The sequence below is a fragment of the Hippocampus bargibanti genome, linkage group LG13 (assembly GCF_051943395.1).
Source record: "Hippocampus bargibanti isolate YZ-2025 linkage group LG13, ASM5194339v1, whole genome shotgun sequence".
Taxonomy (NCBI): domain Eukaryota; kingdom Metazoa; phylum Chordata; class Actinopteri; order Syngnathiformes; family Syngnathidae; genus Hippocampus; species Hippocampus bargibanti.
Genome location: NC_142746.1, coordinates 15426607 through 15440622, shown reverse-complemented (window position 1 = coordinate 15440622; position 14016 = coordinate 15426607). Strand labels below are relative to the sequence as shown.

The window sequence follows — 14016 nt, the reverse complement described above, 5'->3', positions numbered from 1 at the left end:
GCCATAGTAATTATGGGTGTATTGCTCCCACGTGTGAAGTTAAAACATAGATTTACCATTGTAATGTTGTAAATTGCATGCACATTGAAAGCATTCTAAATGGATTGTTCCTTTTGTGATCTTGAAGGATATTGCTCTGCTGTAACATGCAGCCTTTTGGTGGTAGTAATTGTGGTTATGTGCTCCACTATTTGCTAAAAGCACTCTCAAATGACTCATTCAGGTGGTCTCAATTGGGATGGTTCTCGAACAAAGCTGATTGTGTCTCGCTAATGCTCTAAGTTTTAATATGCAAAACGTTCCGCTTGGTTACTCTGTTATTGAATGTGCTGAGTTTACTTTTGAGCTAATTGTTTTCCTCCATCTTTTTTTTTTATCTGTGCAGATCACGCGAGTCATTTTTTGTGTCTTCCTAGAAACTGACTTCACCATCTACAAGAAGAAAATGTCCATTATATTTGAAGGTATGTGTCTTACACTACTCCTTGCAAACAGTTGTGATGATTCATACCATGACCAAATGTGTCAGAGTGAAATTGTTGTTTTCAAATTGGCATTTTTTTCTGCACACAATTGATTCCAGGAAATGGATAAAATATTAGCGATTTCGAAGAAAAGAGAAAAAAAACATTCAGTCCACAAAATTGTCTTCAAAGTTATCTTGATGTTTCAGATTAGAACAAATTCTCATCTCATCTCATCTCATTTTCCGTACCGCTTATTCCTCATTAGGGTCGCGGGGGTTGCTGGAGCCTATCTCAGCTGTCTTCGGGCGCGAGGCGGGGGACACCCTGAATTGGTTGCCAGCCAATCGCAGGGCACACAAAGACATACAACAGTCACTCTCACACTCACACCTAGGGACAATTTGGAGTGGTCAATCTGCCTCCCATGCATGTTTTTGGAGTGTGGGAGGAAACCGGAGGACCCGGAGAAAACCCATGTGGGTCCGGGGAGAACATGCAAACTCCACACAGGGAGGCCGGACCGGGACGCGAACCGGCGACCTCTGCACTGTGAAGCCGGTGTGCTAACCACTCGACTACCGGGCCGCAGAACAAATTCTGCTTTTGCAAAATTCTTCATCTATCGGACAAATCATTGTCCAATTATAACATTATCTGAAATTTCTGAATATATTGTAGTGTCGCAGACATTCCAGTTGACATTCATTGAATAAAAGTTAGGACTAATTCTATCTTAATTAGCAAATGCATTGATGCATTTTATTGTATATTTCTTGAATTTGTACATAGTGTTACCGGTACAGCGGGATTGATAAATGACTTCAATGGCTTCAGTTACAAACATATTTGGCATAAAACCTCAGATAATCCTTGGCTAGTGCTTGTCTATTCTTGGTTTGAGATAAACATCCGTGCCATTCTATTTTATGGCTCTCTCTTACACCCTAGATCATTGGTAGAAGCATTATTTCTTGGCGAGGGCAGAAAGCGTAACAAGTTCTGGGGGGCTCCATAGAGGATTGAGTTGAATAGCTTGGGAGCCACTCAGCCGGGGCTGTCTGGCTTTACCAGCCTTGCATTACCTCCCATTTACCTGACTTTTTCACTGCCCCCCCCCCCCTTCCCTTCCGCCCGCCACTCTGACGGAATAGCGGCTCTCAAGACTATGTCTCGCTTCTCCCAGATGGAGAGTGTTTGTTCCCTATGTGCGTCCATCATCTGTCCCGCTCGCCTTCCTGGAAGATTACATTCTGGGTAGAGACCTTAATTATATGGACTGCCCTCGTGTACCCGTCCTCGTCTCATCATATTAGTGCTTCGAGATGAGAATCTCGAGTTGTTGTCCCCCAGTTATCGCTCCAGCCACTTACAAGAGCTGTCACTGGATAACTGCCCTACATCTCGCCATAAGCGTCAGTGGAGGAGAAACAAAAGAGTATATCTGTATTTGTGGCAGATAGAACATTTAAGATTCAGTGGTGGTATGTTGTCATGTTATGTGTGGGTCAGGATCCCGCGACTTTAGGATCACTACTTACTCACGTGTAAGATTAAAAAAAAAGAAGGAAAAGAACCACTGCATAATTTAAGATGGTATTGTACTTTATATTGCTATCTTATATTGTTATGCACCAAAATCAACAGAACACCTCCAAAAAAATTATACTCTGGCTTAGAGAAACATATCTACTTGGCCGAGGTGCTCGTACTTCTGAAAACATTTGAACCCCGCTCTGTGCCTGTGCATGGAGAAAATAATGACAATAAAACAATTTCCACTTTGACTACAGACTTGACACCACAGTTCCAAAGACTGTTGAGGAGCTGATAGGTTTGACAGAAAACAAACAAAGGTATGCTGATTGGTAGGCTTGCAACATGTAAGAAGACATTTCGCCTGCCAAGAATTGCAGCAGGTGTGCTTCAGAACATTTCATTAGCCTCACGGTTGGAGACAGGCAATCAGATGTCTTTTGTCATTGCATTCAATGCATCACACAGACACCTGAGACATCGTTGGGTCCCTTGACATCGTTGGAGTGTTTGATGTGTCACATCACATAGACACTGTCTATTATCTTCTTCTCTGGTCCTCAAATACTCTCATTTAGACCTCCCCTGGTCTTTAAGCCGCTCGGCCTCCCATTTTCCTCTTCTATATCGTTTAGGAGGCCCTCCACAAGATCTGTCATGTTATGTCATGCGTTATTTGATAGCTGACATAGCGTGTGGGTTTCCGCTTTATCACAATAATTTAGCATGAAAATCTTACAGACCCCTGCAGTAAAGTACTCTTACAATGAAAAGATCGGGTATGGTACAATGCATTTTATCCACACTAAATCCAAATATTGTTTTTTTCATTAAACATTTGAGAACAAACGTGACTATTTGTCTTCAATCTGCCTGTTTCAATGAAATGTCAATGTGTGTAGGAATGAACTGTGCTGTCCAGTAGCAGGACACTTGCTCACAGCTGCAGGCACAATTGGAAAAAAGTCACAAAGAATGTGCCTAAAATAAACCATAAATGACAAAGAAAAAAAACAACAGACGACACCGAAGAGCCTTGATCAAAATCTTCATGAACAAGTGAGCAAGGAGCTGAAATGTACCACATTTTCCGCACTAAAAAGTGCATAACACCGTGTCTTAAAATCAGTTTTTTTTTTCAATTTAATGATAACAATAAATGAGCCTGTGTGTAAATAAAAATATAATAGTTACAAAAATATAAATTCCAAAAAATTATGCAGCAAATGTATAACTTTTTTTGAAACATTGCACTAAATTGCACTAAAACATCAGAGAAAGGAGAGAAAAAGAAAGTGAGGGGTGATGAACAGAAACTTCGTGTAAAGGTTTCAGTTAACCTGCAAAGACAACTATTGGCATGGTTTGAAAGAATATAAAAATGTTGTCAAGCCGAACACAATTTTTTGTAAAAATGTGTCTGGTTAAATCCATGAATACAGAATAACATCATTCAGTTGGGTAATTTTTGATTGACACCATGCTTGCCATGGCGCATATAATTTGCAAGCAGTGAGGCAGCTGTGGTTTTAGACAGTGAAACCACGTTGAAATTGATTCTGGTTCCACTTCGCGACTAATATGATCAGGGTGGCTGCCCACAAACTGCTTTCCATCATTTCCCATCCTGGGTGAGCCTCGATGCTGACAAAATGAAGGCAGCCTTCAGATCCGTAAGGGCGGTTGTGTTCTTGCCAACTGTTTCACTGACATTGCGATTGACAATTGTTTACATGGTTGTTAATACACTCACAACCATGTGTGTGACAGGAGTGCCTGCACTCCTCCCCCAACTTCTGGCAAAGTAGCAAAGCTGCCTGGGGTGCACGCACACACACACACACACACACACGCACACACACACGCACACACACACACACACACACACACACACACACACACACACACACGCACACGCACTCACACTCACACACTTACATTGACAGAAGATATGGGGGCCTCGCAGCAGCCGTGTAAGGGGTGAAAATGAAGTATGTGTTGGTTTCACAGGGCCTTCCCTCGGGGCCAGGAAATGAGATGACCCCAGTGTGTTTGTGATGTGATCACCACAAAGTGCATTGGCTCACACCTTCCAAGTCAGTTTTGACAAATACAGTATAAGCATATATATCCGCTTGAAGCATATCTGTGAACATTTTGAGGCATACCTCCCAGACATGTCAAATGTGAGAATAGGTGTATAAGTATGTAGCGTGGGACACTGCACTTTGCACGGAGAAACCCATACATGTGTGCGTGTGTGTGTGTGTCTATTGTACGTTCACCCATTCATAATTGTAACTGTATCACAAGTGAGCGTAGGATTTGAGGTACAAAAATTTGAAGAATATCTGACTTCATTCAAATCTCATACTTGGATGAAAAGAAGCTTCGCAGACAAGGGAGTGACATCTATTGACAGATGAAGCAAGCAAATGAACTATACAGGGGGATAATTAATTGCTCTCTCTCTCTCTCTCTGTGTATAAAAATTGTTTATATATATATATATATATATATATATATATATATATATATATATATACTCTATTGTGGTTTTATCATTTGAGGTCCCGAAGCGCACTGGCTCAAAAGCACACAATTCCACTAGCGATTTAGCATGACGCCAGTACATTACACACTGTCCTCTCGTATACTCAGGTTCAGAAAGGGTGACTCATGGTGGATCACATACTTTCATTTCACCCGTGCTGGTTTGACACTGCTTTTACACACACATTTCAAAGATGCAACATCAGCCACAGCAATTTGTCTTTGGTCGGACAAATCATTTTTGGCATCCCAGTTTGGTTATTTGCCTCATCCCCTCCCTCAACGTGCAAAATGAATCATGCAATAATTCTATGTGTTTTGCTGATGCATTATTAGTTGTATTCGGTGAAAAGCTAGTGTATATCTTTTCATGTTCATTTTTGCAGTGTTGTGCCATCAGGGCCTTCTCTGCTGGCCTAAAAACATCTGAATCACAGACTAGTGTGAATTATATTTTCTCCACAAATTCTTTTTAAATAATTCCTTTTAAATAATTAAATTGTCTTTCAGCTTCCTTTCATTGCTTTTCTTCTGTTGTGCTGCTTTCAGACGTGCGTTTTTATGTTTAAAGGACAACCGACGTCTCCGGCAAGTTGTTTCCATAATTTGTAAAATGGCTTCAAATGACTTCGACTGAGCATATTTTAATAAGATTCCCCCGCATATAGCTATATTTTACGTATGAATATTCAGGAAGTCTTGTTTTTGAGCTGGTGACGAGTCCATACGTGACGTCACGAAAGGAACGCCCCTGACCGAAAAAAAGAGTCATTGTAGCGGTCCTTCCATCACGTCAATGTATTTTGCTGTATTTGTTTGGTCTGGGGACTTCGTGTTGCACCCAAAAGCCGCCAGAAGAGGGCCTCCAAGCTCCATATAAGGAATTTATCAGCCTGTGGAAACGGAGGTGGCCACAGGAGGTCGCCATTTTGTGTCTCTTTTTCGTTGAGACATCTCCCCTCAATGTTGCCTCAAAATGGCACGGAATAAATTATTTAATCGATTGCCAACATGTATGCTTTCCTCTTCAGAACTATTTGAATCATATTCATAACTGGATGTGTAACAACAAAGCATATTCTCCGAATCTGAAGCCATTGTTTTGATTCTGCAGCAATGCAAGACGTCTTGGCGTGACGTCACGAACTGGGGGCGGGACTTTCTGAAAATGCCCAATTCGCACTCAATTTTTTGCAGCTTTTGGACACTTTAAGTCATTTTTATTGGTGTTTTGCATTTGACTAAAAATATCATACTGCGTGTTTTGGGTATTTTAGATGCTATAAAACGTTTTTCTGTTCTGCAATGAAGTAGTTCCTTTAACCAGTCAGAGTTCGAGTTGGCAACCCAAGGCCTGCTAGAAGGCACTGGCAACGGCAGTTTTCACAAATTATGATTGGCTAGTTGTGTTCATCCTCCTGTTTATAAAGGCTTATTGGTTCAGTCTATCTTATGGAGGTATTTCTTCAGCCCATGTTGTACAACATATAATTTAAAAGTGTGCAGTTCACGTGCGTCTATCCGGGATGCTGCCTTTCATACTTACAGTATGTGCCATTCACAGTAAAACAACAATCAAATCATAAAATATTACATTTATGAGACTAAGTGAGAGAATAACTAAAGAAATAAGAGAAGAACGAAATAGTTATATTGTACGGTGGAAGAAGGCATCCGTGAGCAACCGAGTAAGGAAATATTGTGAGGGAAAGAGAACAAAGAAGGAAATGGTGTTGATGAGTGGTAATAATGTGATAGCACGTGACAGTAGCTGAGACACTCCATGTTTCCCAAAGCAGGCTGAGATGAATGCACTGTAGCCTTTTATTCTCTTTATTATACAATAGGAAAAAAAGTCTGTCACTGACTCCGCTGGGAGCACTGATGCGCTCAGAACAGATGACAGAAGCCTTTTATCACATTGGATTCTTGTTCACTAAGGTGCAATGGTGGCACAGACATACTCTGGCAGCTATGTCAACCTTACACATATGTACTAATAGCATATGTGTATATTGCAAGGCCGCCCACGGCATACGGTGTCATGCTTTCAAGCGTCGAGACGTATGCGGATCTGAGTCCAAATCTATGTGTGCTTGGATAATGAAAGGCAAGCGCAGTTGCTCTCCAATTGCCCTGGAAGCAACATCCTTCTCGTCTCCCATTTTGCAGCAAAACCCATCCGCATAGACACACCTCCTGTTCACGCCGAGCAGGCTCAGAGAAAAATCAAACAGATTTTTAAGACCCTGTTGTCCAACTCACATACATTCCTTGAATTGAGTGGAAAAATTATGTTTTGTGAAATGTACGCTGATCTAACTTGTATAGATTTAATTGAAAAAGGATGTCTCCCACTCTCTCGAGGACACACACACTCACACGCACACACACACACCAAGTGAGTCAATTTGATGTAATAACTCCCCAGATCCAAGGACGTCTGGTAGTGCATTTGAGAGAGGTTTGTCTGTGTAAGCTCTCAGTCGTACAGGAGCGGTTCATCGATGAAAAGGTTTCTTCAGCCGGGAGCAGAGGTCCTCTGCTCCCCCCAACCTGAGGGCCGGGACCTATCATAGCAGAGTCCGGCACCACCATGTCTGGACAGTAGGAATATATATATATATATATAGGGCCTAAACTACCAGTAAGACTTTAGTGTGCTGATGAAGTTTCTTGGATAAGAAGCGAAACGTCCGACACTGTCAAAGAAGTACAGATGACAGCTGAAGAAACCTTTTCATTGAGAGAGGTTGTTATGAAATGTCTGAGCTGGTGTGAGGATAAGGAGAAGGATTAGAGAGTTTTCAAAACGACCATCTTATTTGTCATAGTGTGGGTAAACATGATTCAGTCGGTTTCGAGCAAGCAACAGTTTATTTAAAACTGTAGTTAGTTCTCGCAGTCGTAGTCTAACATCCGGTCAGGCGATTTCAGTAGAAAAGCATCACAGCTATTACCACATGATTAGAACTACCCATTTTAGCTCGTTATTCCTGTCACAAAGTCTTATTGTCACAAAATGTATCTTCTGCGTTATTACTGAGCACAGCAAACATGTAAAAATTGAATACATGCATACCATTTAAATGAAACGTTAATCCAGAGCAGAGCAGTGGAATCTGAAGTTATTGTAATTCTAATCAAGAAACACACTTGAAAGATTGGCTGTATCGGCCTCATGCTTTGACAGGCTCTTTTTTCTCCCCACCTTTCTTAGACAACGACATCAAGGTTGCAGACGAGCAGCTGAAGGGAGGTAAGTGACAGAATATTTCAGGGTTGCCTTTTCACCTCAACCCAACCCCCCCCCCCCCCCCCCTTTTTTTTTTACTGCACACACACCCCAAGTGAGTGGCAGAGCTGACAGTGATTTTTAATGACAGTGATTTTTAAGCTTTCCCGCCCTCTATGCAGCAAAGGAAACTGATGTATATTCATTTACTGACAAGTTGAATCACAATTTGACACGTTACTCGAAAATACTTAATACCATTGAGGGTACAGTGCATTACAAGAGCTTACGTCCACTGCTAATTCTCAGTGTCAGTTTCTTCATCCCGCTAACTGATGCCATGCCTTCAGACCACCTAAAGTGAGCAGCAAAGAAAAATATCACCCAGCAGCGTGTGCTACGCCAAAGTACAAACGGAACCACCAACGCACCGTGCTTTTTATCACAGCGCTATCTTAGCATGTGGCCTCGAGCACCCAGATACTGCTTATCGTGTTTAACTACTGAAATTTATCCACATGCTGATGTCCTAAGTAAAGATGGACACCAACAAAAATTCCCATGGGGTTCCGTAAATAAGTGAGGCGGAGTTGATAAAGCTGAAGTTTCGCCATTTTTTTTAACTTTGTTAATTTCCTTCCTATGGATATGCGAAGTAACTCGGGTTGATAGCTGTTTGTCAGTTACCTGACTGTTTTTGTTTACATGTTAGCAATCATTTTCCTTTCAGTTTTGTGTTGCAAGAAACTGAAAATTATTTTAACCTTTAAACAGTCTTCCAGTTTCTCTCAATCGCAACGTATTCGCAGAGTCTTTAATCCAGAGAATGACTCGCTAACGTATGAGATAGATGAACACAAATCAAGTCCACGGGAAGTGTCAGAGGAATTTAATTTATATTTTTTCCATTGGATGTGCAAGCTTTTCCCCTGTAGCACAGTATAAAGTAGTCCAAATCTGTCCACTTAAATGTACCATACATTATGTGGGATTTGTGGTTTTCTTGTGTTTTAATAATGAGATCTTATAATAATTATAATAAGCACCTTTCAAAACTCTCAAGGTCAAGCGGCAGCCACACGCACCAGTGTTCACTCAACCTGGAAGTAACTCAAACAGATGGAACGGTAGCTAAATAGCTAATCGATAGCTAGATAAATAGCCTGTGACTGTAAAGTGTCCTTTTGAAAGGCGCTAATAAGTGAAATGTATTACAGTAAAGTCTCGTTATATCGATATCGGATATATCGATAGTCCCGGTTATATCGATACTATTTCTATGCACGCACAGAGAAAATTACATGCAAACAGGGTCGGATATATCGATAGTCCCGGTTATATCAATATTTTTGCGGACTCCCTTGAATATCGATATAACGAGACTTTACTGTATTATAATTATAATAATAATAATAATAATTATTATTATTATTATTATTATTATTATTATTATTATTATTATTATTATTATTATATAGCTAATAGATAGCTAGCTAAATAGTTAGCCAGACAGCTAGACAGCTAATAGATAGCAAATAGATAGCAAGGTAGCTAGCTAGATAGCGAGCTAGACTTATGATGTAACAGAAACCCTAACCATGAATTGAGATCAGTATATTTTTGGGCACATTGTGGGACAACACATTCTGAAAATATGCCATAAACATGCCCGTTATACGATGAAGGTCAAGGCAACGAGAGCTTCAGGCGTTGGTTATACTTTTAAAGTGAACCTCGATTTAAGAAGAGGTTAAGAAGAAAGAAAGCCATTTGTGAGGCTTAATAATTCCTCAAAAGTATTTGTAAAGATTAATATACTCTCTCAAGGTCTGACCAAAAGTATATAGGAAGTTTTGATTCAATGCCAACGATAGGTGAGATCTTTTTGAAGGACACCTTGTGTTGGGTTCTGACCTTTCCTGTTCGTTTCGAACCAGGTGTTACACCGCCACTCCTTCCAGCATGCGGCTATTTCAATAAACCACAACAGTTCTCAGTCGCGTCATGTCATATTGCCAGCACTGTACTGTTTATTTGATGGACCATGGCTCCTAAGCCAAAGTGCTGGCCTTTCATTTTGCTTGATCCGCCAGAGTTTGACTCACGACTATATGGAAACTGTTCAAAGGTTTCAAAATGGCTGCCGAATGGCTGATGTCATTTATCTCCCTCCCAACTGGGGTCGCTCTCAAAGCCTCATATTGCCTCACAGGAGTCACTTTATTACTAGGGATATCGGGTTATAAATCAGATGATTTCAGAATCTGCAACCTAAATAATGATTTATTTGCAGAGAATATATCACCATCTACACGACCAACAGCTAAGCATGACGACAATAACAGAGGTATGTGTGAAGCAGCCACACTTTGTCGCCCAATATTAATGACATTGCATTAATTCAATCAACACAACAGTGCTGAATATTTGACAATGTACGAAGAGCTTTTTTAATATTCATATTCGTATTATTTAACTGCACCAATGTTATTTTTATTTTTTTACTTGAGCCCGATTGTCCAGGTATGCGTGACACAGTGGCCAGCAAGTGAATATGAATGTGCATTGGGAGTCTGACTGCTATTATTGATGACTCATCATTGGCACTTTAACATGCAAAACAAAAGTTTCATTTTTGGCATGTGCTTTCTTGTTGAGCAATCACTTGTCATGGTCAGCATTCTCTATTCCCAAATTGCTCTTTGGGCAAATGAATACAGCATGAAGATTGGTCATTTTCAAACGAATGTTTTTTGTGAGGCAAACTTGTTTAAGAAGCCATTATCTGGCGATTGCGCAGTTTCAGCCCCTTCGGATGTGTAATATTGAAACAATTATAGGCTTCCACGATACGATGGACCAAAGATAATTAGATTCTTACACTGGAGGGTGTTAGTAGGCAATTAAAATGGTACACCACCCATTTGTCTTCAAGCCTAAAGGTTGCGGCGAATTTTTAAAGATAGCAGTCATGGTTGTTTTCCCTGGGGAAATGGCTCATCTCGCTGATTGTGGAAGGCTGGACTAGATAGCGCAGTCACTTCAAGGGCGTCAATAATTCTGTGTTTTCAAACAAAGCGCGCTTTTGCTGCCTTTCTACCCGCCTGCCTTTCAATGTGCCTGTTCAGCATACATTTCTATATCGTCTTGCCGCAGCAACTCCAAAATGATTCACAAATTCAATCAGCAGTATTAGGAGGGCGTAAACAGTGTAATAATCTTAATCAATCCTAATGTATCAGGCTCTGCAGTTTAATAGTAACTAATCCATTCACAAAAGGCCCCGACACAGCTTTCGAGCATGGGAACACTCAGTCCTTGAGACAACCTTTCTCACAGAGGGGTGGGGGGTGATTTTGTCGTGCCCCCCACTGTAAAGGTTAGGTGTCGATGCAGTGCATTGGGGGTGGAGGAGATTAATCATCGACAACACTCAGATGTCACCAATAGTATGGCTGGTGTCGGAGATGCACATTAGGAAAGTGTCAGCATTGTGATAGTCATAGTTCAAGATCCTTGACCGTCTCAAACAACCAACAATTGCTTCCATTCAAAATGGAATGCACTTTATCTTGAGCCTCCAACATATCAGTTGCCAGTCATATGTGGAGCACTTCTTTGAATAAATTACATTATGTGGCAGCGCTGGCTGGAACGTGTCTGTCAATATGCCTCAGTGTGATGCATCGCACTCCTTGGGGGACATTGTACTCCACGCACCACGGGTCAGCCATGAGAGGCTTATAGCCGCCGTACACATGAAAGAAAAACATTCATGTTACCTCCAGTGTGCAATCTTTATTAAAAAAATATTATTGGAATGACACCAAACAGTAATAAAAACAAGCACTATTATTACTGCAGAACGTACAATGTGTGGGAGGTAAAAATGAACACAAGCATCATCTAAATGGATGCTCACCGTGTTCTCATAAATGTGGTTGAAAAATGAAAATGAATGAAAATGAAAAATATGTTTTTCTTAATCCTCTCATTTGACAAAAAAGCAAAAGAAGTACTTTTGGTCATCTACAAACTCATTCTCACAGGGTCCTTTCAATGTTTGTCAAATTAACTAATTTACTGCCATTCACAAATTTATTCAGGAATTGAAAATATGACAGAGTGCCATTCCCGAATTAATTCGGGTTTTGTTTTTTTTTTTTCATGCTTGGGTGCCGATAAAGCGCTGGCCATGGCCTCTGGCAATGTTTTTTTTTTTTTCTTTTCCATAAGGGGACAGCATTTCCCTTTTTTTCCACATTAGCGTTTTGTTCCAGCTTCAGCTGTTGTTAAAGCGCTATATAAACCAATATGTACTGTATGTATTGCATTGTATTTTGGACAGCCACCCTCATTTCAAGCTCATATAACTCCTGATGAAAGAAGAGAGTCTAAGCTTTCTAACACTGTATTAAATGTTTCTTTAGTCATGCAACACAATATTATATGGGTCTTGGACTTAAAGTGACAATGACGAAAACCCTGGCACTGTAGTGGAAACATTTTTGCACCTCTAGCAGTGAATGAGTGTAATTCAAAAGTGTAATTTCTCAGTCCTCAATATTCCTCATGGTAAAGCAAATCCGAATCAGGAATTGTAAAATGTTTCTTACATTGAGATTTTTTCTTGGTCTTGTCGATTTTCATGACGAGAGTAGCCAGGGTGTCAAAAAATAATTGGGGCTTACTTTTTTTGCATCGAAATACAAGACAAAAGAAATGTTTCCCAAATATATTAGGCAATCCATAAATACTGAGAGAGTAGCCAGGGTGTCTTTTATTTATTTATGTGTTTATTTATTTAATTATTTAATATCGAGACATCTCCTGAGTTGGCAGGCAGTCCCACAGTGTTTACTATTTGGCATCAGTGTGGTATTAGCGAGATTAGTGGATGTCATAGGGCACAACAAAAGTGAACCTTGAGCCAGAAATCAATGTCTTGCTGGATGTGTTTATTTAGCTTGCTGAGGTTGCTGCTAAAAAGGTGAGGTGGAAAAAAGCAATGGCGGTGAGTGTGGACCGTACATGGAGAGGAATAACGATGAGTGGGCTGTCACTCAGCCACTCCACAGCCATTGCTGACAAATGCATGCAAAAAAATCCTTACACTGTGAGCTTTTGGTCATCCCGGCGGCCTTCTTGTACATGCCTCCTTGTTTTTTTCTTGTCTTTGCTCCAGTTGGCTTTAAGAGTAGGGGTGGATGAGAGGCCAGTGGAAAAAAATGTTAGATTTGCATTTATTGCTGAGTATGAGATCTATGAGATCACTCTACTCAAGGACATAGAGGGAAGGTTGCATATCACATTTTAAATCATTGATGTTCTTGTAATATTTAACCCCATTAGAGTTATAAATAAATCAACCATGTGGCTATAAGACATGTTTTGTTTTTGTTTTGTTCCACACACAGTGTGGCTGCTCACTTAAAACCATGGGAATATTGGTAAATGGTATTTAAAAGATATGTCCTCATTAATGCAGAGTATTGAAGTTCGGGTTTGAGCGCAGAGCCTTTTTGTAAGTAGTTGCTGACCAGTAGAGCAGTACACTGGACGTGCAATCGCGATGAAAAAATGGTTAAGTTCACTTCAAGTGGACAAGAACGCTTGGGACAATGCTGCCACCTGCTGTTTGTAATGCCTGGTTTAGTTGCCCCGTCGGGAGGAGGTGTCATTGTGGAGAGACATCCTCCTAATGGTCCTAATCTTGAAGCCATTATAAATCACAGCTGCCCTACATAGGATATTTTGTCACTCTGTGCATGCTAGTTTGTGCAGATTGAACACTTTTGCTCCCTGTAAAATCTAAATAAATGAGCAAATCCAGTGTGGCGGGCGTGGGGGGGTTGCATTTTCTTCTTTCGACATCTGACATTTGTTTGGAATTGTAAAATATAATTATGACAGTCATTTAAGCACGCAATGTGAGGCCTTTTTCATCCTTACCCGCTTTTCCCAGTCAGGTATTTCTGTTGGCCCTCTCAGTGAAGCTCCATCTCCAAATGTCAGTCATGATTAATAGAAAAGGATTGTCATCGACTGCGTGTCACCAGTCGTCGGCATGATGGACAGAGGCACTCGAGATAAACATGCACCGATGCTCCAACTGGACTTTTTCCATTGAATAGAGGCTGACGATTTTATTGTTTAGTGCATGGTCAAAATTTGAAGATATGGTAAATGGTTTCTTTGTGCGGCTTGTTACAAAAAGAGGAAAAAAAG

The 14016-nt window shown here is 40.6% G+C and overlaps 1 protein-coding gene across 3 annotated transcripts in view; it reads left to right on the top strand.

The window, feature by feature from the left end:
• The window catches only part of macrod2 (mono-ADP ribosylhydrolase 2), a 315136-nt gene that overhangs the window by 275031 nt on the left and 26089 nt on the right, over positions 1-14016 (top strand). For all 3 annotated transcript variants that reach the window (XM_089012537.1, XM_089012536.1, XM_089012535.1), the window contains 3 exons: positions 386-464; positions 7774-7812; positions 10082-10135. In XM_089012537.1, coding sequence (XP_088868663.1) covers positions 386-464; positions 7774-7812; positions 10082-10135 — 172 coding nt within the window. The remainder of the gene's footprint in view (positions 1-385; positions 465-7773; positions 7813-10081; positions 10136-14016) is intronic.